Raw genomic sequence first — 18,946 nt, 5'->3', positions numbered from 1 at the left:
ATAGATAAATACTTGAATAAAGAGGAATGTCCTTAACGCGTCCCTACAACGCATTTTTTCTTGTCAAATAGTCAAATCTGGAGTAAGTGTAGCCAATAAAAGGTAAATCTTCCTTGACTGGCGCACTTCCACCTTGCTTTGTCATCTGTTCCCTTTGTTTGGCAGCTTGTGCCATAGCTGGGGAATCTGGAACATTCTCCAACTCATCGGTTGGGAAGAACCTAGTATCGGTGATGGAGCTCAACTTTGGTATATACGGTGCTTCTACTTGTCTGATTGTATTCCAATCAACACCGCGAAAAAATGGATGACTTTTTATTTCATCTGCACCACCATGTCTACCAAGTCTTTGGTCTGCATGAGTTAATAGTCGACGGATTAGATCTTCGGCTTCATAAGAGATATGAATATCATCAGGAAATTGTAGAGTTTGCTCAAAATTCATGATTTTTCTGTACGTTTCCTGTGGAGTTTCGGAACAGAATGGAGGCCAACCAATCAGACACTCGTACATAATTGCTCCAAGTGACCACCAATCACACTCTTGCCCATAACCTTGGTATAAAAATATCTCAGGAGCAATATAATCTGGTGTACCTACGGTAGAATATGCCATTAAACGACGTGATTTTCTCCATGTCTGAATTTGTTGCCTGTTTGACATTGTTAGACTAATAGAATCCACAACCATTGTTTGCCTTTTATTTGCAGTATCGGTTGTATTTGCATTGTAAGTACCTGGCTTGGAAATACCATTAGTTGCCTCATCTTGTTGCAAAAGCTTTTTATAGTAGTTTGAGTCGTGAGTTTTATGGAACCCCGTAGACAACCCGAAATCAGATAATTTTATATGACCTCTAATATCGATCAAAATATTATCTGGTTTAATATCTCTGTGAATGAATCCTAATTTATGAATGGTTTCGATGGCCAAAATACACTCAGCCATGTAAAATCTAGTAACATCCTCTGTAAATAGTTGCCACCTGATTAGCATGGTCATCAAATCACCACCGGGCAAAAATTCCATGATTAAATATAAGTATTGAGCATCTTGGAATGAGTAATATAGCGAAACCACCCATGGAGAATCACTTCCAGCCAGAACATCCCTTTCAGCCTTGACGTGTGCTAATTGGTCCTTTTTGTACATTTCGGATTTTAATAAAGTTTTCATTGCATATATTTTTCCGGTGTCTTTCTTCTGAACCAGTCTGACTTCACCAAATGCCCCTTTTCCAATGACTTTCACAGTGTGGAAATCTTCTAACGATAATCTCGTTCTACGCAGCCTTAAAAATTGTGACTCTTTTTTACCCAAAGAACTCAATTGCCTAGATTTCCTTTCTTCTGACCAATTATGAGAAGTTAGTTCTGTTTCTAACTCCACTCTTCTTTCATTTCTTTCAATGGCGTATTTAACAGAGGATTGGTAAAAGTTCTCAATCTTCAACTTTACAGCTGCTGCTTTATCTTGCGTTCCTTTAGTCAACAAATCTGGTCGTCTTTCAAAGTACATATAGTTTGATATGGTACCATTATTAAAGCCGCTCTGAACGGGAGATTGTGATTGCTGCTGCTGTTGTTGCTGCTGTTGTTGTTGTTGTATTTGCATATGTTGCTGTTGTTGTTGTTGTTGTTGCTGCTGCTGGTATTGAAGTTGTTGCTGTTGTTGCCGGGAATTTTGTTGCTGTGCTTGGGAAAGTTGTTGCTGAACTTGGACATTTTCCTGTTCTTGTTGTAACCTCTGGAAGCTTTTCACACTCCTTAACCCGCTTGAATATGACCCATTGCTCCGTAGCGTTTGCGGTTGGTGGAACGGACTACTAGAAGAACTGCCATTTAAATTTTGATTGTACTCTGACTCTATAGAATATTGGCCCGGTGATAATTGGGGTAATTGTGCATTCCCACTCCCATTACCGTTCTGAACCATGCTCTGGGAATTATTATTATGTCTATAAAGACCACCCATCGACGGCGGTGGGGTATTGATCATCTGATTTGAAGCTGCGTAATTATTATGTGGTGGTGGTGTGGCTGGATAATTCAGGGCTGGAACGTCTGTAAAACCGCTGCCAAGGTTACCTGTCTCACGTTGTAAATGCTCTTGTAACGATTGATGAGAGCCTTGCTCTTTCATGTAGTTGCTACTAAATCCTGCAGCAGGCGGTCTAGGAATTTGCTGATACGGATTCATTTCGTTGGCGTATTGTTGTTGTTGTTGATGCTGTTGGTCTTGTTGTTGGGACATATAATAGCCATGTCCTGAAGTAGGTGCACCCTCATGATGATTGGTGCTGCTATTATACATTGCGAAAACTGCAGAGGATTACAGAAGGATCAGCGCAGACGTGTACCTATACTGAAATTTACGCTTACGTTTCAAAAAAAGAGCGATATCTATGTGGTAATATCAGTGTTCGCCGATAATAAAGCAATATCTGAACCCTTATTCGTGTGATATAGAAATTTATATGACCTTGCTCAACTATTCAAACGAAAAATGATCTTTGAATGTTAAAAATAGTCGCTGGACTGCAGATCAAACTGGAGTGCAACTGCTTCTCTGGAAACTAATCATTTTCGTCGAATAAGAATGATGGTTACCCGACCGACACGCGTCCTAGAGCGCCCGAACCGTACTAACGCATCATTAGTTGCAGGAATTATCGTAAAGTTTTATATTGTAATAATATGTAATTATATCAGATTTTAAAGCAAAGAAAATACAAAAGCGAAACCCATAAAGAGATTCAGAATTGCAAAGCTTGACCCTTTTGCTTCTTTTCACCACCCAATTCGAAGTGCTTGCATCTCTTCAAGGTCAATTGGGCTCTGGTCTTACATTTGACACATTCCAATCTCAAAACAACCTTCTTGGTAGTCTTAGCTTTCTTGTGGAAAACAGGCTTGGTTTGACCACCGAAACCAGATTGTTTACGGTCATAACGTCTCTTACCTTGGGCAAACAAGGAAGCCTTACCAGCTTTGTATTGAGTAACCTTGTGTTGAGTGTGCTTACGACAGGTCTTACCCTTACAGTAGGTCTTTCTGGTCTTTGGAACGTTAACTAAATAGAAGAAATAGATGAGACATCGTACTAATGTTAGTAAAAAAGTTTATTATTAGAAAAAATCAGTAAGGTGGTAAGCAAAATCTAGCATATTGAAAAGAAATAACAGTTATCCAACTTATCCCCTCTACGTTTCCTTCCTCAAAGAATATCACTGCACAATCTGAAGATAGCGAGGGAAATAGAAGCCTTTTTTGAGCTTCACAAATAGGCTACTGTGCTGTTTGGAGCTTTTTCAGAGCATATTATCAGAAAAACAGAAAGGATCCTCCATGCATATGATACTCTGTTGCTGCATATCTCGGTTTCATTGCTGACTGCTGAACTTTTATTGCGCATCGTTTAGTTTTGTGTATACGCCCTTTTTAGGCGCAGATTATACAGTTGCTAGGTGTGTCTGTTTATGCATTCATGACGATTATGAAATTTCATTGACAATAAAAATCAAATTAGCTTTTCTTTATTGGTCCTGATTTTATTCACCATTAGGAATTATGGTTATAACATACCCATTTTTACTGATAATTGTTGTTTTCCTCTATTAAGGATTAGATTTCAAGATGCATTTGGACCACTTAATGGTGCTATTATCTGCCTCCTTCGCGCTCATGTACTAGCCCTTCGAAGGTAGATTGAACCGCCTTTCCCGGGCAAAAGAGAAGGTTGCGCTATTTCCTGTGACCCAATCACTCTGCGGGCCAGCTGCTGTAACCTTCCTACTGGTCCGGCCTATTGGCACTAGACAAAGCTCCCTTCCCTGGCAGGATCAGTCCTGGCGTTAGGCGGAATTCAGGTGTTAAATGTCCGCAAGAGAAAAAATAGATAAATAAAAAAAAAGTATAACTCGAAGTAAATGTCTAGGTTTTACTTTAGATGTAAGGATGTAAGATCTCTGAATGTAGGACAGCATTTGGTAGAAAACTGTTATTATATGCCGATATGACAGCTACATATTTGCTATTTGTCACTGCGGTTTGGCGTTCCAAAACGCATTAGTCTATATTGGTGATGAATAATTGACAAGTTTTAATGCCAAAGCTAGACAAGTTATTACACACTTTTTAGTTTTCCTTGTACGAACTTTTTTGGGTTTCACATAGAAAGTAGATTATTCGTAAAAACCGGATACTTGATCTTCACTCTTTGAGACCTTTAATTATGTCGCTTCTTTTATGTTAATTTCAACTATCATGTTATTGCTCTTTATATTGTTATCGCTCATATTTGACTCTGCAATGGCGTTACTAGGGATAATGAAAGATAATGAACAGCAATAGTGCAACTATTTTATGGTTTGCTTCGTGAAGATAATCTTTTTTTTGCAACTTTTAAGACGTCATTATCGTCTACATACGTTAGATTTTCGAGTACTTCTCTTTGATTGAATGGGTAGCCGCAGACTAAGCTGGGACATATTATAATGGCATAATTTTGCTGTACTAAACACTTTTGAAGTCTTTCATTGCAATTTGGACAAAATACTTGGGAGTCGGGCTTATCAGACATCTTTTAATGACGTGTTCGTTTGTATGTAGTTTTGGTATACTGGATATTCGATATATTGTAAAGTGGAATTTTCAGCTCATCGCTTCCTTTTTCTTTTTCCTACGAGAAAAGAAATTTTGAAAAATGGGAACTTAAGAGCCAAGAATATTGATAGATAGGTGCACCCGAAATACAATCTTTGTACATCATCAAGATTATCAAAATAGTTTATAAAATAACCAAACTCAGTTATTTTTCTAAGCACGATAAGCAAATATGCCTAGAGTGGAATCGGAGACTTACAAACGTCTGCAAAATGACCCTTCCTGTATAAGAAATATATGTATTGTTGCTCATGTTGATCACGGTAAAACTTCACTTTCAGATTCTCTTTTGGCTTCGAATGGTATTATATCACAAAGGCTTGCCGGCAAAATTCGATTCTTAGATGCCAGGCCTGACGAACAACTACGTGGTATCACAATGGAATCATCGGCTATCTCTTTATATTTTAGGGTATTGCGTAAACAAGAAGGTTCCGATGAGCCTCTTGTAAGCGAGCATCTAGTAAACTTAATTGATTCCCCAGGTCACATTGATTTTTCAAGTGAGGTCAGTGCAGCTTCAAGACTATGTGATGGTGCTGTCGTACTGGTTGATGTCGTAGAGGGGGTATGCTCGCAAACCGTCACAGTGTTGAGACAATGTTGGACGGAGAAGCTGAAGCCCATTTTAGTATTGAATAAGATTGATAGATTGATCACAGAACTACAACTAACTCCCCAAGAAGCTTATATTCACTTGTCCAAAGTCATTGAACAAGTCAACTCAGTTATCGGGTCCTTTTTCGCAAACGAGAGACAATTGGATGATTTATTTTGGAGGGAGCAATTAGAAAAGAACGAAAACGCGGAATATATTGAAAAGGATGATTCGGGTATTTACTTTAACCCTACTGATAACAACGTTATTTTTGCTTCCGCAATTGATGGTTGGGGTTTCAACATCGGTCAATTGGCCAAATTTTACGAACAAAAATTAGGCGCTAAAAGGGAAAACCTACAGAAAGTTTTATGGGGTGATTTCTATATGGATCCCAAGACAAAAAAAATTATTAACAATAAAGGCCTTAAGGGAAGATCCCTGAAACCCCTTTTCACATCGCTAATCCTCGAAAATATATGGAAAATTTATCAAAACATAATCACATCGAGAGATTCTGAAATGGTCGAAAAAATAGCAAAAACTTTAAATATTAAGCTACTTGCACGTGATCTAAGGTCGAAGGACGATAAACAATTGTTAAGAACTATCATGGGTCAATGGCTACCCGTCAGCACAGCAGTATTGTTAACAGTTATTGAAAAATTACCTTCACCTTTGGAATCACAAACCGATCGTTTGAACACTATTTTGGTCTCCGAATCCGACACAGCAGCCATGGATCCAAGACTTCTGAAAGCCATGAAGACATGTGATAAAGAAGGACCAGTTAGTGCATACGTATCTAAGATGCTTTCAATTCCTAGAGAAGAATTACCTGTTGAATCTAAGAGGATAGCATCTTCGGATGAGCTGATGGAGAGAAGTAGAAAGGCACGTGAGGAAGCACTTAATGCTGCAAAACATGCTGGTATGGTAGAAAATATGGCAATGATGGATTTGAATGACAATTCTAAAAATACATCAGATTTATATAAAAGAGCAAAAGATACCGTTATGACCCCCGAAGTAGGAGAACAGACAAAGCCAAAACCTTCAAGAAATAATGATGTTTTCTGTGTTGTTTCAGAGCCTTCTTCCGCCTTGGATTTAGAATTTGAATATGAGGGGGAGGATGATTCAGATAGTCAAGATAACTTCGGCCTAGATTTTGTACCAACTGACATAGATCCAAATGACCCTCTAAGTTCAATGTTTGAATATGAGGAAGAAGATCCACTTTTGGAGAGTATTAAGCAAATTTCAGAGGATGTGAACGATGAAGTAGATGATATTTTTGACGAAAAGGAAGAATGCTTGGTAGCATTTGCAAGAATATACAGTGGCACACTAAGAGTTGGTCAGGAGATTTCGGTATTGGGTCCAAAATATGATCCAAAATGTCCAGAGGAGCATATTGAAACTGCGATTATTACGCATTTATATTTGTTTATGGGTAAGGAATTGGTTCCTTTGGACGTTTGTCCATCAGGAAATATAGTCGGTATTCGTGGTCTGGCCGGTAAAGTTTTAAAGAGTGGTACGTTGATAGAGAAGGGCGTACAAGGCGTCAATCTAGCGGGCGTCAATTTCCATTTTACGCCAATCGTTCGTGTTGCTGTGGAGCCAGCCAATCCTGTGGAAATGAGCAAGTTGGTACGAGGATTAAAGTTGTTGGATCAAGCAGATCCTTGCGTGCACACATACGTTGAAAATACTGGTGAACACATTCTGTGTACGGCCGGTGAATTACATTTAGAAAGATGCCTAAAAGATTTAACAGAGAGATTTGCAGGAATAGAAATTACACATTCTGAACCGGCTATTCCATATAGGGAAACATTTTTATCAGCCTCAGATATGAATCCACCGCAGAATTCACAGCTGGGAAGGGGTGTTCATGAACTACTATTGAGCCAGTACAAGATTACATTCAGAACGTTCCCATTAAGCGGTAAAGTTACAGACTTTTTATCTCAACATCAAAATAGCATTAAAAACATTTTGAAGACGTCCACTTCAAGCATGGATCCCGTCATAGAATCAACTGGAAGTTCTTTTCTAGACAAAAAGTCTTTACTCGTTGCTTTTGAAGAGGTCATAAATCAGGAGGAGAAGAGCAGAGAACTATTAAGTGGGTTTAAAGTAAAGTTAGCAGGTTTTGGGCCAAGTAGAGTTGGGTGCAACATTTTGCTGTCGCAGGATAATCTTCTTGGAAGCCTATTTGAAGGTACTCCAGCAGCCTTTGAGTATTCAGATTCCATCAAAAATGGCTTCCAACTGGCTGTTAGCGAAGGACCTCTGGCAAATGAGCCCGTACAGGGAATGTGTGTTCTTGTTGAAAGCGTACATAAGATGTCACAAGACGAAATTGAATCTATTGAAGATCCGCGCTACCAACAACATATTGTGGACTTATCAGGGAGGTTGATAACTTCTACAAGGGACGCTATACATGAGGCCTTTTTAGACTGGTCCCCAAGAATTATGTGGGCAATTTACTCATGTGATATTCAAACCTCTGTCGATGTACTTGGAAAAGTGTATGCCGTTATTCTACAGAGGCATGGTAAAATCATTTCTGAAGAAATGAAAGAAGGTACACCGTTTTTTCAAATTGAGGCACATGTGCCCGTTGTGGAAGCATTCGGTTTAAGTGAAGATATTCGTAAACGAACATCTGGTGCAGCACAACCTCAATTGGTATTTTCCGGATTCGAGTGTATCGATTTAGATCCATTTTGGGTCCCAACCACAGAAGAAGAATTGGAGGAACTAGGTGATACAGCAGATAGAGAGAATATTGCCCGTAAGCATATGAATGCCATCAGAAGAAGGAAAGGTCTATTCATTGAAGAAAAAGTTGTCGAAAATGCCGAAAAACAACGTACTTTGAAAAAGAATTAAGGTTTTTTAGGGTTTATATGAATCATAGACTAATATAGATAGTTTTCACTAGTTGAAAATATATATAAATATATGTATGTATGTATGTATATTCACTTGAATATGAGATGAAATAGCACAGTTTTCAAGCATTTCCAGTCTTACGTATTCTATGATATACTACATACTCTCGCGCGAGTGAATGTTTTAGCGATGGGACAAGAAAGTTGAGATGATCTGGACGATGAGAATGGCAAAATAAGCGAGAGCTACAGCAAGAACTACAGATTGCACTTTTTGCATATACCCTGAATAGGAATTTCTTTGCTAAATATTTGGTAATTTGTTATCCATATTTACTGATATCGTGCTTCTTACGACGAATTTATAGCTTTAATCATATTCTCTTCTCTTCTATTTTCATGCCATATCATCAAGAAAATGACACCTACAAACCAATCTAGTGGAACGACTAATGCATCTGTGGAGGTACTTTCAGAGGATGGACCTATGCCAATAAACGTTATGATGCAAGAAGGTGTGAAAGCGCTGACTAAAATTCTTTCCAATCAGCTTCAAGACAGACAAGCTTTTCAAAACGCTCCTCATGCAATGCAATTCGTTATAAGAAATGGAGGAAAAGCTTTATCAAATGCACGGTTAGAAGAGCTCAAAGATGCTCTTCCTAAGATGGACTCGTTGAGTTTGGAAGATGAACTTGCGAAAATAGATGGCCAAAGTGCATACCACATTGATTCCGCAGAGGAAAAGGAAACCTTTGAAAGTAAAATAGGCCAAATAGCTTCTAGAAATAGTGCAGACTTCATAATAGAGGAGGACTTGCAAAATATTTTAGATGATGATCTTAAAGACTCAGAACTTAACTTGGATGGCGAAGAAGCCGAAATAATTTTCGATTATGAGAGCCAAGAACTGGATACACCGGATGGTATAGGGGAAAAGATTTCTCAAATGATAGAATCGGTGTTACCGGGAGGGTTTGGAAGTGAAGAACAGGGGGGGTTGCGAACTGTAACAAATGTAGAGGATTTAGATGTTGCAGAAGAAGTCACAGATATCGATCATGATACCGTTGACGCAGCTCGTTTGCATGGAGACGGTCAACATTCCATATCTTCTAGAAAGCACAGCAGGTCAAAGAACTCGAAAAAGAATGGGCATGTAAGGCGACATGACTTTTATGACGAATCTAGAGACCATAAAAGTTGTTGCCCGCATCATCATTATGAAAACTTATCCAAACTACGAAACTACTATTATCATGATTTTGAATATATTTCCAGAACGGAAAACCGTGTTCCAGATTTCTCTGTCCTAGTTAACGAATCAAGTCCCATGTGTTTATTTTGCGAGTACTACATGGTGTTTGGTGAACCACCACGTAACATGATAAAGTGGTATAATCGTACGTTTGGTTACAATCGTATGCCGAATCCACCAAGAGATGAACAAGATAGTAGGAAAAGGAATAGATAGTCAACATTATTACTGTAGGAATAAAGTAGTATAGGGAACATTACATAATAGAGGAAAACTTGTGAGGAAAACTTGTGACATTCTAAACGTATTTAAGAGTTATTGAAAAATTAATGGTGTACGACAATATTTCTCTTTGAATATTTATATGCTTCTTAGCGGTATTATGACTAAATAGTAACAGGAAAAAACACAAGTAAATGCAAATGGGTTTACATCAGTAATCCTGCCGGTCCATTTAGCATATATGTGGTCGAGCTGCCCCATGCGGTGTGGCGTTTCTCCTTTCTTGATTCATATTCATGTAATAGCATGCACATGCAAGTAAGTATCTGACTATCCCACGGCACATTTTCAATGATATTAGAGCCCATTTCAGTATAATTGGTAGATGTTAAACTAGAGCCATCATCAAACGAATCAGTTTCTTGTAAGTACAAGGTAGCTACTCTCAAAGTTCTTTTTTTCGGTATGACACTAACTTTATCATCTGTGTATCTGGCCCATACTGGGAGATAACCCAGCGGTCTTGTGGGACGGGAACGGCTGTAAGAATCAAACTCTTCAATAGTTTGTTGGTTCATGTAGGATGCCATCGTATCATCGAGTACAAGTAGGTTGATGCTATTTGAGCCAAAAGGTGAAGCTAAACTAGTTGTCCCGTACCAACGAAGATTTAATCCATGAATTGCCGTATCCGCATTTTTCCTTTGATTGTAATTAATCATGGGGATATGAACATCAGGTTCATCTTTTCTATGAAATATAAAATCGTGCTCTACCCTGCTCGAAAAATTATGGCTTTCCATTTTTTTTAGAATAGTGCAGAATTCATATTTATATATGGAGACATTTTCGTTTATTCGAGAGACCACTTCTGAGTTTAATGGAGGTTTATCGCATTGGGAGTCTATCATAACGTATTTATATATCCTCATTACCGGTGTATTTTGATCACTGAAAAGCGACTTGACCAGGTTTAAAGAAATGGCGTGAAATAGGGGAAGTCCTAGACCCCTCTTTGGATCAATGTTATCGAGCTTCCTCTTGTTGTGTAAAAATAGCTGGAGAGATTCTTCACTGGGGAATGCAAAAAACCCTCGTTGTAGTAGCACCGAAACGAATGGCATGGCTCTTTCTGACGTGAATCTTGGGGCTCTGTTAACATAACCCTGTCTTTGTAGGTCTCCAATTGTTGAGCCTTCTGATACCGCTGTATTCAAAGTAGCTGCATCCGCACTATCATCGCCCTCGTTGGCAGAGGTTTCCAGAGATTCATTTTCTCGTGCAAATATTGTAGATTGGTCGTCTCCATAACCATTAGCTCCCAAGAGATTGACGGTGGATGGAGACCCACTGTGAGGATACGGAGGATGTTGGCGATTATGTCGGCGTCCCCGGCGATTTCCAATCAAAGAGCGTACTCTATCCATGCGGATCTTTGGCAAATGTATGTAGCACTTCTCCTATCGTTCAATTTGATGCTCTTTCTTTTCCAAAAGCCTTACTTGTTCTTCTTCTTCACTAGTAGTGAAGGGCTTTAGAGATGCCCAGAACCCAGACCATTTTAGACGCGTTATGAAATAAATATTGCGCTGAAAATTCAAACTTCATAATAAACAAAAATCATTAATAGTTTTGTAATTTGATTTACTGTTATGGTGATGCTATGTTAGTGTGAAATAGAACAACAGAAACGATGGGCTTGGACCAGGACAAGATAAAGAAGAGGCTTTCTCAAATAGAGATAGATATCAACCAGATGAACCAGATGATTGACGAAAATTTACAATTAGTTGAACCTGCGGAGGACGAAGCTGTCGAAGATAATGTCAAGGATACGGGTGTGGTCGACGCTGTAAAGGTGGCAGAAACGGCTCTTTTTAGTGGCAATGATGGAGCGGATAGTAACCCAGGAGATTCAGCTCAGGTTGAAGAGCACAAAACCGCACAGGTCCATATTCCCACTGAGAATGAAGCGAATAAGAGTACGGATGACCCATCCCAGCTATCGGTTACTCAACCTTTTATAGCGAAAGAGCAGATAACTCACACCGCCATTGCTATTGGTGACTCCTATAATTCATTTGTCGCAAATTCCGCTGGAAATGAAAAGGCAAAGGACTCCTGCACTGAGAACAAAGAAGATGGTACAGTCAATATAGATCAAAACAGGGGTGAAGCTGATGTTGAAATTATCGAAAATAATGATGATGAATGGGAGGATGAAAAATCGGATGTTGAAGAGGGGCGAGTAGATAAGGGAACAGAGGAAAACAGTGAGATTGAATCTTTCAAATCACCCATGCCCCAGAATAACACCTTGGGCGGTGAGAACAAGTTAGACGCTGAACTTGTATTAGACAAATTTTCTTCCGCTAATAAGGATCTAGATATACAACCGCAAACCATAGTTGTAGGAGGTGACAATGAATACAACCATGAGAGCAGCCGTTTAGCTGATCAAACACCCCATGACGATAATTCAGAGAATTGTCCCAATCGCTCTGGAGGAAGCACTCCCTTAGATTCTCAAACTAAAATTTTTATCCCTAAAAAGAATTCTAAAGAAGATGGTACCAATATAAATCACTTTAATTCAGATGGTGATGGACAGAAAAAAATGGCGAATTTCGAGACACGACGCCCTACAAATCCGTTCAGAGTTATCTCGGTGAGCAGCAATTCCAATTCAAGAAACGGAAGTCGTAAATCTTCACTAAATAAGTATGATTCGCCAGTCTCCTCTCCTATCACATCAGCGTCTGAGCTGGGCAGTATTGCCAAGCTGGAAAAAAGACATGATTATTTATCCATGAAATGCATTAAGTTACAAAAGGAAATTGACTATCTAAACAAGATGAATGCACAGGGTTCTTTATCTATGGAAGACGGAAAGAGACTACATAGAGCCGTAGTGAAGCTTCAAGAATATCTTGACAAGAAAACGAAGGAGAAATATGAGGTCGGAGTGTTATTAAGTAGACATCTGAGAAAGCAAATTGATCGTGGCGAAAATGGCCAATTTTGGATTGGAACTAAATGATTACATTACGCCAAGGGTTGTTATAAATATTTATAAATTAAGACAGATATATAAAGTTAAAATAAATACCAAAAGAACATAGACAATCGTAAGAGAATAAGAATCCTTTATCCTAGAGCCATCCATCTGTTATTTTTGATGTTGCTGACTTTTTTTCTGATAAATTCTATTATTTTAATAGTAAAGAGGTGAGTATTTCGCCTAAACGTAAACAAAACGATAATAAAAAAAAAAAAAAATGAAGACAAAATGTTCAGATAGTCAATTATATTGTAATAACATGAAACGGAACAATAACAGTACCCAGAATTCAATTTCAATGGCGTTGTGTCTTCTTTTCTCTAAGAACTTTCATAAACCAAGTCGTACTTAACCGCGCTAGCGATAACCCTGCTAACTTTGTCGCAGAGGGAAAAAAGTAGAATCGAAGGGAAAAATCACGAAAATTAACTGGGCTGAATAGAATGAATTCAGTCATACGGTGATGGTTTTCGAAACAAACTGCACATTTTTCCAGTTAAAAGGACCAAGTTTGGTTACTGATACGTGAGACTAATTTGTTCTCCAGAAACACAATAATTTGGTGCTACATTGCCAACGCTCAGGAGTGGTTTTAAGCTCAGAAAAGTTACTACCAAAGGGGTTCAACGTAAAAGTGAATTGTGTTTTCTTATCGAGAAAAACTCTTTTATTATTCAAGTGAGTTTTCCACTTATTAGATTCCTATCTTTTTACCGATCTCTATTATTTGATAAGTTCCTTAATCAATTCGTGGATTTTTATTTTTATTTCATTCTTTTCATTTCAATTTCTGCATTCCAAATACACCTGCCCAGTCTCTAGACCCTGCTTAATCATTATGTCAAGCGAGGAACGCTCGAGACAACCAAGTACTGTTTCAACTTTCGATTTAGAACCCAATCCTTTTGAACAAAGCTTCGCCTCTTCCAAGAAGGCTTTGTCACTTCCAGGCACGATCTCCCATCCGTCTCTACCAAAAGAGCTTTCACGAAACAATTCTACCTCAACGATAACACAACATTCCCAACGTTCCACTCATAGTTTGAACAGTATTCCAGAAGAAAATGGGAATTCAACCGTTACAGATAATAGTAATCATAATGACGTAAAAAAAGACTCACCTAGTTTTTTACCAGGCCAACAAAGACCTACTATAATATCTCCGCCTATTCTCACACCTGGTGGGTCGAAAAGATTACCACCTCTACTCCTTTCTCCCTCTATTTTATATCAGGCAAATTCAACTACGAATCCCAGTCAGAATTCACATTCTGTTTCAGTCTCTAATTCAAACCCTAGTGCAATAGGCGTTTCTTCTACCTCCGGATCTCTGTATCCAAACAGCTCTTCTCCTTCAGGGACTTCACTTATACGCCAGCCACGAAACTCGAACGTGACCACAAGTAATTCTGGTAACGGCTTCCCCACGAATGATTCACAAATGCCTGGCTTTTTATTAAACTTGTCCAAATCTGGGTTGACACCTAATGAGTCCAATATCAGGACCGGGTTGACACCCGGTATTCTTACGCAATCTTACAATTATCCCGTATTGCCGTCAATTAATAAAAATACTATAACAGGTAGCAAAAATGTCAACAAAAGTGTCACAGTGAATGGAAGTATTGAAAACCACCCTCATGTTAATATAATGCACCCAACTGTAAATGGTACACCACTTACGCCGGGATTGAGTTCTCTGCTAAACTTACCATCTACTGGAGTTTTGGCTAATCCAGTATTCAAATCAACACCTACAACAAATACCACAGATGGTACCGTCAACAACAGCATCAGTAATTCCAATTTTTCCCCAAATACTTCAACGAAAGCGGCTGTCAAAATGGATAATCCGGCAGAGTTCAATGCCATCGAGCACTCCGCTCATAATCACAAGGAGAATGAAAATTTAACGACTCAAATTGAGAACAATGACCAGTTCAATAACAAAACACGAAAAAGAAAGAGAAGGATGTCTAGCACAAGTTCTACTTCTAAGGCTTCAAGAAAAAATTCCATATCAAGAAAAAACTCAGCAGTTACGACTGCACCAGCACAAAAAGATGATGTTGAAAATAATAAAATTTCAAACAACGTAACACTTGATGAGAATGAAGAGCAAGAAAGAAAAAGAAAGGAGTTTTTAGAAAGAAATAGAGTAGCTGCATCTAAATTTAGAAAAAGAAAGAAAGAGTACATCAAGAAAATTGAAAATGATCTACAATTCTATGAATCTGAATATGACGATCTAACTCAGGTCATTGGGAAGCTATGCGGCATAATACCCTCAAGCTCCTCGAATTCCCAATTCAATGTGAATGTTTCAACTCCGTCATCATCATCACCACCATCTACATCTTTAATAGCATTGTTAGAGAGTAGCATTTCAAGGAGTGATTATTCAAGTGCAATGTCAGTATTATCAAACATGAAGCAATTGATATGTGAAACGAATTTTTACCGAAGGGGAGGCAAAAACCCAAGGGACGACATGGATGGCCAAGAAGACAGCTTCAATAAGGACACTAACGTTGTCAAAAGCGAAAATGCGGGCTATCCTTCCGTTAATTCAAGACCAATAATTCTAGATAAAAAATACTCACTGAACTCTGGAGCAAATATCAGCAAAAGTAACACAACTACTAATAATGTGGGAAATAGTGCACAGAATATAATCAATTCATGCTACTCTGTTACTAATCCATTGGTAATAAATGCAAATTCCGATACCCATGATACTAATAAGCATGATGTACTATCCACTCTACCTCACAATAATTGACGAGATAGCGACGGGGTTCTTAAATAGTCTTCTATCTGATGCTTTCGTACTCTTCAACCTGTCCGCTTTTCTCATTGCAAATATTCCACTATAAAGTTCCTTTTAAGAGGAAATCCCTTTTATTCTCCCGCTTTTTTCTGTATTTATGTAACTTCAAGATTTTTTTTTCTATATTTGATATAAACTTTAATAGGGTTCTTCTTTTCAGAAGTTTATCAATTGCTTAAGCCTCCTTTTGTTGATCAACAACAATAAAGGCTTTATTATCGTAAATTTTCCTACAGCATTTATTCTTCATAGAGCATACCGTTATAATTTCACCGTCTTTTCACTACGCTCATAAAGAGAGTACAGTTATACTGCTGCAACCCTAGCATGTATCAAGCTGTGCTGCTTATACCTATTTTGAAAGGGCCATTCCTTCTTTTGCCATTCCTTTTTCGTCTATTTTCCTAAATAGCTTCCTTAGCCTCACGTTTTTTTGTTCGCTTTCAAGAGATGGTCACCGTTCTCTAACTGATAAGGAAAAACGTTTCAGCCAGAACTTCCTATATAGAAATATTCTGAAAGCTATCGAGTAAAGACTCAGGAAATTGCCAAAACGTTATGAGCTACAATTATTTGAAGGCAGCTAGAAAAATTATATGCATTGGGCGTAATTACGCAGCGCATATCAAAGAGCTGAACAATTCAACTCCAAAACAACCGTTTTTTTTCCTAAAACCAACCTCGAGTATTGTGACACCATTGTCTTCATCATTGGTCAAGACCACTAGACCTGCAAACTCGACTTTCAATGGTTTAAATGAAGACGGAACTAACCCCGGGCCCATTTTTATCCCACGCGGTGTGAAGGTTCATCACGAAATTGAGTTGGCATTGATTGTGAGCAAACATTTGTCCAATGTCACTAAGATGAAACCCGAAGAAGTCTATGACTCTATTAGTGGTGTAGCTCTAGCATTGGATCTTACAGCAAGAAATGTCCAAGATGAAGCCAAAAAGAAGGGGCTACCTTGGACTATAAGCAAGGGTTTTGACACCTTCATGCCAATCTCTGCTATAGTCTCCCGCGAGAAGTTCTCATCCTACAAATCAAACTTACAGGATATTTTCAGAGTCAAGTGCTCTGTTAACGGACAGTTGAGACAAGATGGTGGTACTAACCTCATGTTGCACCCACTCCATAAAATACTGCAACACATATCTACCATGATATCTCTGGAACCGGGTGATATCATTTTGACTGGTACACCTGCAGGTGTAGGCGAGTTAAAGCCTGGTGACCGTGTTCACTGTGAGCTATTGCAGAATAATGACAATATTGTCGACATGAACTTCGAATGTGAAAATCGGCCGGGACCATATGAATTTAGAGAAACATAATGTCTGTCGCATTCACGCTTGTCGCAGATAACACGTTATGCGTTACTAATTTCCTACAAGCTTGGCACATATACGACCAATTGTGCTTCTGTATACGCTACGCTATGTAATCACATATCACATGCAGGGTAACCAGCACCTTTTTGGTGTTTTTTCAAATCTCGAGGTCAAGGGACATCTAAAGCAGGCACAAGCATGTGGAAAATTTGTTCTTCACCTATAATATAAAACAGCTTACTCACAAAAGAGACGCCTAGAGGTACGTAGCGCTTTAAGGACTCTTCAGCCAGTTGTTAGCAGATCGCTCAAATCCTTCTTGGTCGTTATTTTTTGAAGAAGAAGGAAAAGCAAAGCCAGCATGTCAATTATGCCAGTTAAGAACGCCTTGGCGCAAGGGAGGACGCTCCTCATGGGGAGGATGCCTGCTGTAAAGTTTTCTACAAGAATGCAATTAAGAAATAGAACTGCGGTGCTATGGAATAGAAAGTTTTCCACGCGTCTTTTCGTTCAGCAACGACGCAGTTCTGGAGAGATTGTGGATCGTGCCAAAGCTGCTGCCGCAAATAGCGGAAGAAAACAGGTCTCCATGAAATGGGTTGTTTTAACTAGTTTCACCATTGTTCTAGGAACCATTTTACTAGTGTCAAGGAATGATAGTACAGAGGAGGATGCTACAGAGGGCAAAAAAGGGAGAAGGACAAGAAAAATCAAAATATTTAACAATAATTGGCTCTTTTTCTGCTATTCTACTTTACCGCTGAATGCGATGTCTCGATTATGGGGCCAAGTAAATTCTCTTACGTTACCCATTTGGGTTAGACCATGGGGTTACAGGTTATATTCTTTCCTTTTTGGAGTTAACTTGGACGAGATGGAAGATCCTGATTTGACACATTATGCAAATTTATCCGAATTTTTCTATCGTAACATAAAACCAGGCACACGTCCAGTAGCACAAGGCGAAGACGTTATAGCTTCTCCAAGTGATGGAAAGATTTTACAAGTTGGTATAATCAACTCTGAAACTGGCGAAATCGAACAAGTCAAGGGAATGACATATTCCATCAAAGAATTCCTTGGCACTCACTCCCACCCCTTGATGTCTAAGAGTGCATCTAGTCTAGATTTGACTTCTGATGAGGAAAAGCATAGAGAATTCGCCAGGGTAAATAGAATACAATTAGCGGGTTCCGAAGACACTGAACAGCCTCTTCTTAACTTTAAAAACGAGGGCGATCAATCTGTTCGAGAGTTCAAACCAAGTGTGTCCAAAAATATACATCTTTTAAGTCAACTTTCTTTAAACTACTTCTCTAATGGGTTTTCGTGCTCTGAGCCTCATGATACGGAACTTTTCTTTGCCGTCATTTATTTGGCTCCCGGTGATTACCATCATTTCCACTCTCCAGTTGACTGGGTTTGTAAGGTTCGCCGCCATTTCCCAGGTGATTTATTCTCCGTGGCACCTTATTTCCAGCGTAACTTCCCTAATCTTTTCGTTCTAAATGAAAGAGTTGCTTTGTTGGGTAGTTGGAAGTACGGATTTTTTAGCATGACTCCTGTTGGTGCAACAAATGTTGGTTCAATCAAGTTGAATTTTGATCAAGAATTTGTGACAAATTCAAAGAGCGACAAACACTTGGAACCACATACCTGCTACCAGGCAGTATATGAGAATGCAAGTAAAATATTGGGAGGGATGCCTTTGGTTAAGGGTGAAGAAATGGGTGGCTTTGAATTGGGTAGCACTGTTGTACTTTGTTTTGAAGCTCCCACTGAATTTAAGTTCGATGTTAGGGTTGGTGATAAGGTTAAGATGGGACAGAAATTAGGCATAATTGGAAAGAATGATTTAAAATGAAAGCAATCATATGTAAAGTTAGCATTTATTTTGCTGTATATAGTATTATCTGCACACTTTGATTTAATTCTTCTTTTGGAGGTATGTAAAATTATACGCTGTACATTTTTCAGATTGGACTTGTTAGATGTAAACTTTAGATTAAAGATGTTCGTCTGAAGAATTTTAGCCATGTCATGTACCCCTTTCATAAACCAAGTTATA

General features: G+C 38.7%; 10 protein-coding genes across 10 annotated transcripts, besides 2 other annotated features; 6 read left to right on the top strand and 4 right to left on the bottom strand.

Moving 5' to 3' along the window:
- Positions 1-43: 43 nt before the first annotated feature.
- On the bottom strand, positions 44-2,314 carry CBK1 (serine/threonine protein kinase CBK1; the record flags this gene model as incomplete). Its single annotated transcript, NM_001182999.3, has 1 exon — positions 44-2,314. One exon carries the CDS (start codon positions 2,312-2,314, stop codon positions 44-46), a length of 2,271 nt encoding a protein of 756 aa, NP_014238.3.
- A 442-nt stretch (positions 2,315-2,756) lies between these two features.
- RPL42A (60S ribosomal protein eL42 RPL42A) lies at positions 2,757-3,589 on the bottom strand (the record flags this gene model as incomplete). Its single annotated transcript, NM_001183000.1, has 2 exons — positions 2,757-3,073; positions 3,586-3,589. 2 exons carry the CDS (start codon positions 3,587-3,589, stop codon positions 2,757-2,759), a joined length of 321 nt encoding a protein of 106 aa, NP_014237.2.
- A 774-nt stretch (positions 3,590-4,363) lies between these two features.
- On the bottom strand, positions 4,364-4,582 carry YNL162W-A (uncharacterized protein; the record flags this gene model as incomplete). The annotated part of the gene is made up of 1 exon (NM_001184490.1): positions 4,364-4,582. The coding sequence occupies one exon, from the start codon at positions 4,580-4,582 to the stop codon at positions 4,364-4,366; it is 219 nt and encodes a 72-aa protein (NP_076906.1).
- A 255-nt stretch (positions 4,583-4,837) lies between these two features.
- On the top strand, positions 4,838-8,170 carry RIA1 (GTPase RIA1; the record flags this gene model as incomplete). Its single annotated transcript, NM_001183001.1, has 1 exon — positions 4,838-8,170. The coding sequence occupies one exon, from the start codon at positions 4,838-4,840 to the stop codon at positions 8,168-8,170; it is 3,333 nt and encodes a 1,110-aa protein (NP_014236.1).
- A 420-nt stretch (positions 8,171-8,590) lies between these two features.
- IBD2 (Ibd2p) lies at positions 8,591-9,646 on the top strand (the record flags this gene model as incomplete). Its single annotated transcript, NM_001183002.1, has 1 exon — positions 8,591-9,646. One exon carries the CDS (start codon positions 8,591-8,593, stop codon positions 9,644-9,646), a length of 1,056 nt encoding a protein of 351 aa, NP_014235.1.
- Positions 9,644-9,857: an origin of replication (ARS1416; Putative replication origin; identified in multiple array studies, not yet confirmed by plasmid-based assay).
- A 1-nt stretch (position 9,858) lies between these two features.
- On the bottom strand, positions 9,859-11,079 carry YNL165W (uncharacterized protein; the record flags this gene model as incomplete). Its single annotated transcript, NM_001183003.3, has 1 exon — positions 9,859-11,079. One exon carries the CDS (start codon positions 11,077-11,079, stop codon positions 9,859-9,861), a length of 1,221 nt encoding a protein of 406 aa, NP_014234.3.
- A 266-nt stretch (positions 11,080-11,345) lies between these two features.
- On the top strand, positions 11,346-12,692 carry BNI5 (Bni5p; the record flags this gene model as incomplete). Its single annotated transcript, NM_001183004.1, has 1 exon — positions 11,346-12,692. One exon carries the CDS (start codon positions 11,346-11,348, stop codon positions 12,690-12,692), a length of 1,347 nt encoding a protein of 448 aa, NP_014233.1.
- A 5-nt stretch (positions 12,693-12,697) lies between these two features.
- Positions 12,698-12,990: an origin of replication (ARS1415; Autonomously Replicating Sequence).
- A 561-nt stretch (positions 12,991-13,551) lies between these two features.
- On the top strand, positions 13,552-15,495 carry SKO1 (Sko1p; the record flags this gene model as incomplete). Its single annotated transcript, NM_001183005.1, has 1 exon — positions 13,552-15,495. The coding sequence occupies one exon, from the start codon at positions 13,552-13,554 to the stop codon at positions 15,493-15,495; it is 1,944 nt and encodes a 647-aa protein (NP_014232.1).
- A 606-nt stretch (positions 15,496-16,101) lies between these two features.
- On the top strand, positions 16,102-16,881 carry FMP41 (Fmp41p; the record flags this gene model as incomplete). The annotated part of the gene is made up of 1 exon (NM_001183006.1): positions 16,102-16,881. The coding sequence occupies one exon, from the start codon at positions 16,102-16,104 to the stop codon at positions 16,879-16,881; it is 780 nt and encodes a 259-aa protein (NP_014231.1).
- Positions 16,882-17,239: 358 nt separating this feature from the next.
- On the top strand, positions 17,240-18,742 carry PSD1 (phosphatidylserine decarboxylase 1; the record flags this gene model as incomplete). Its single annotated transcript, NM_001183007.1, has 1 exon — positions 17,240-18,742. The coding sequence occupies one exon, from the start codon at positions 17,240-17,242 to the stop codon at positions 18,740-18,742; it is 1,503 nt and encodes a 500-aa protein (NP_014230.1).
- Between the last annotated feature and the right edge of the window lie 204 nt (positions 18,743-18,946).

The sequence above is a fragment of the Saccharomyces cerevisiae genome, chromosome XIV, assembly GCF_000146045.2.
Source record: "Saccharomyces cerevisiae S288C chromosome XIV, complete sequence".
In the NCBI taxonomy this organism is placed as follows: Eukaryota; Fungi; Ascomycota; class Saccharomycetes; order Saccharomycetales; family Saccharomycetaceae; genus Saccharomyces; species Saccharomyces cerevisiae.
Note: the sequence above shows the minus strand (reverse complement) of the source record. Positions and strands in the feature narration are given on the sequence as shown.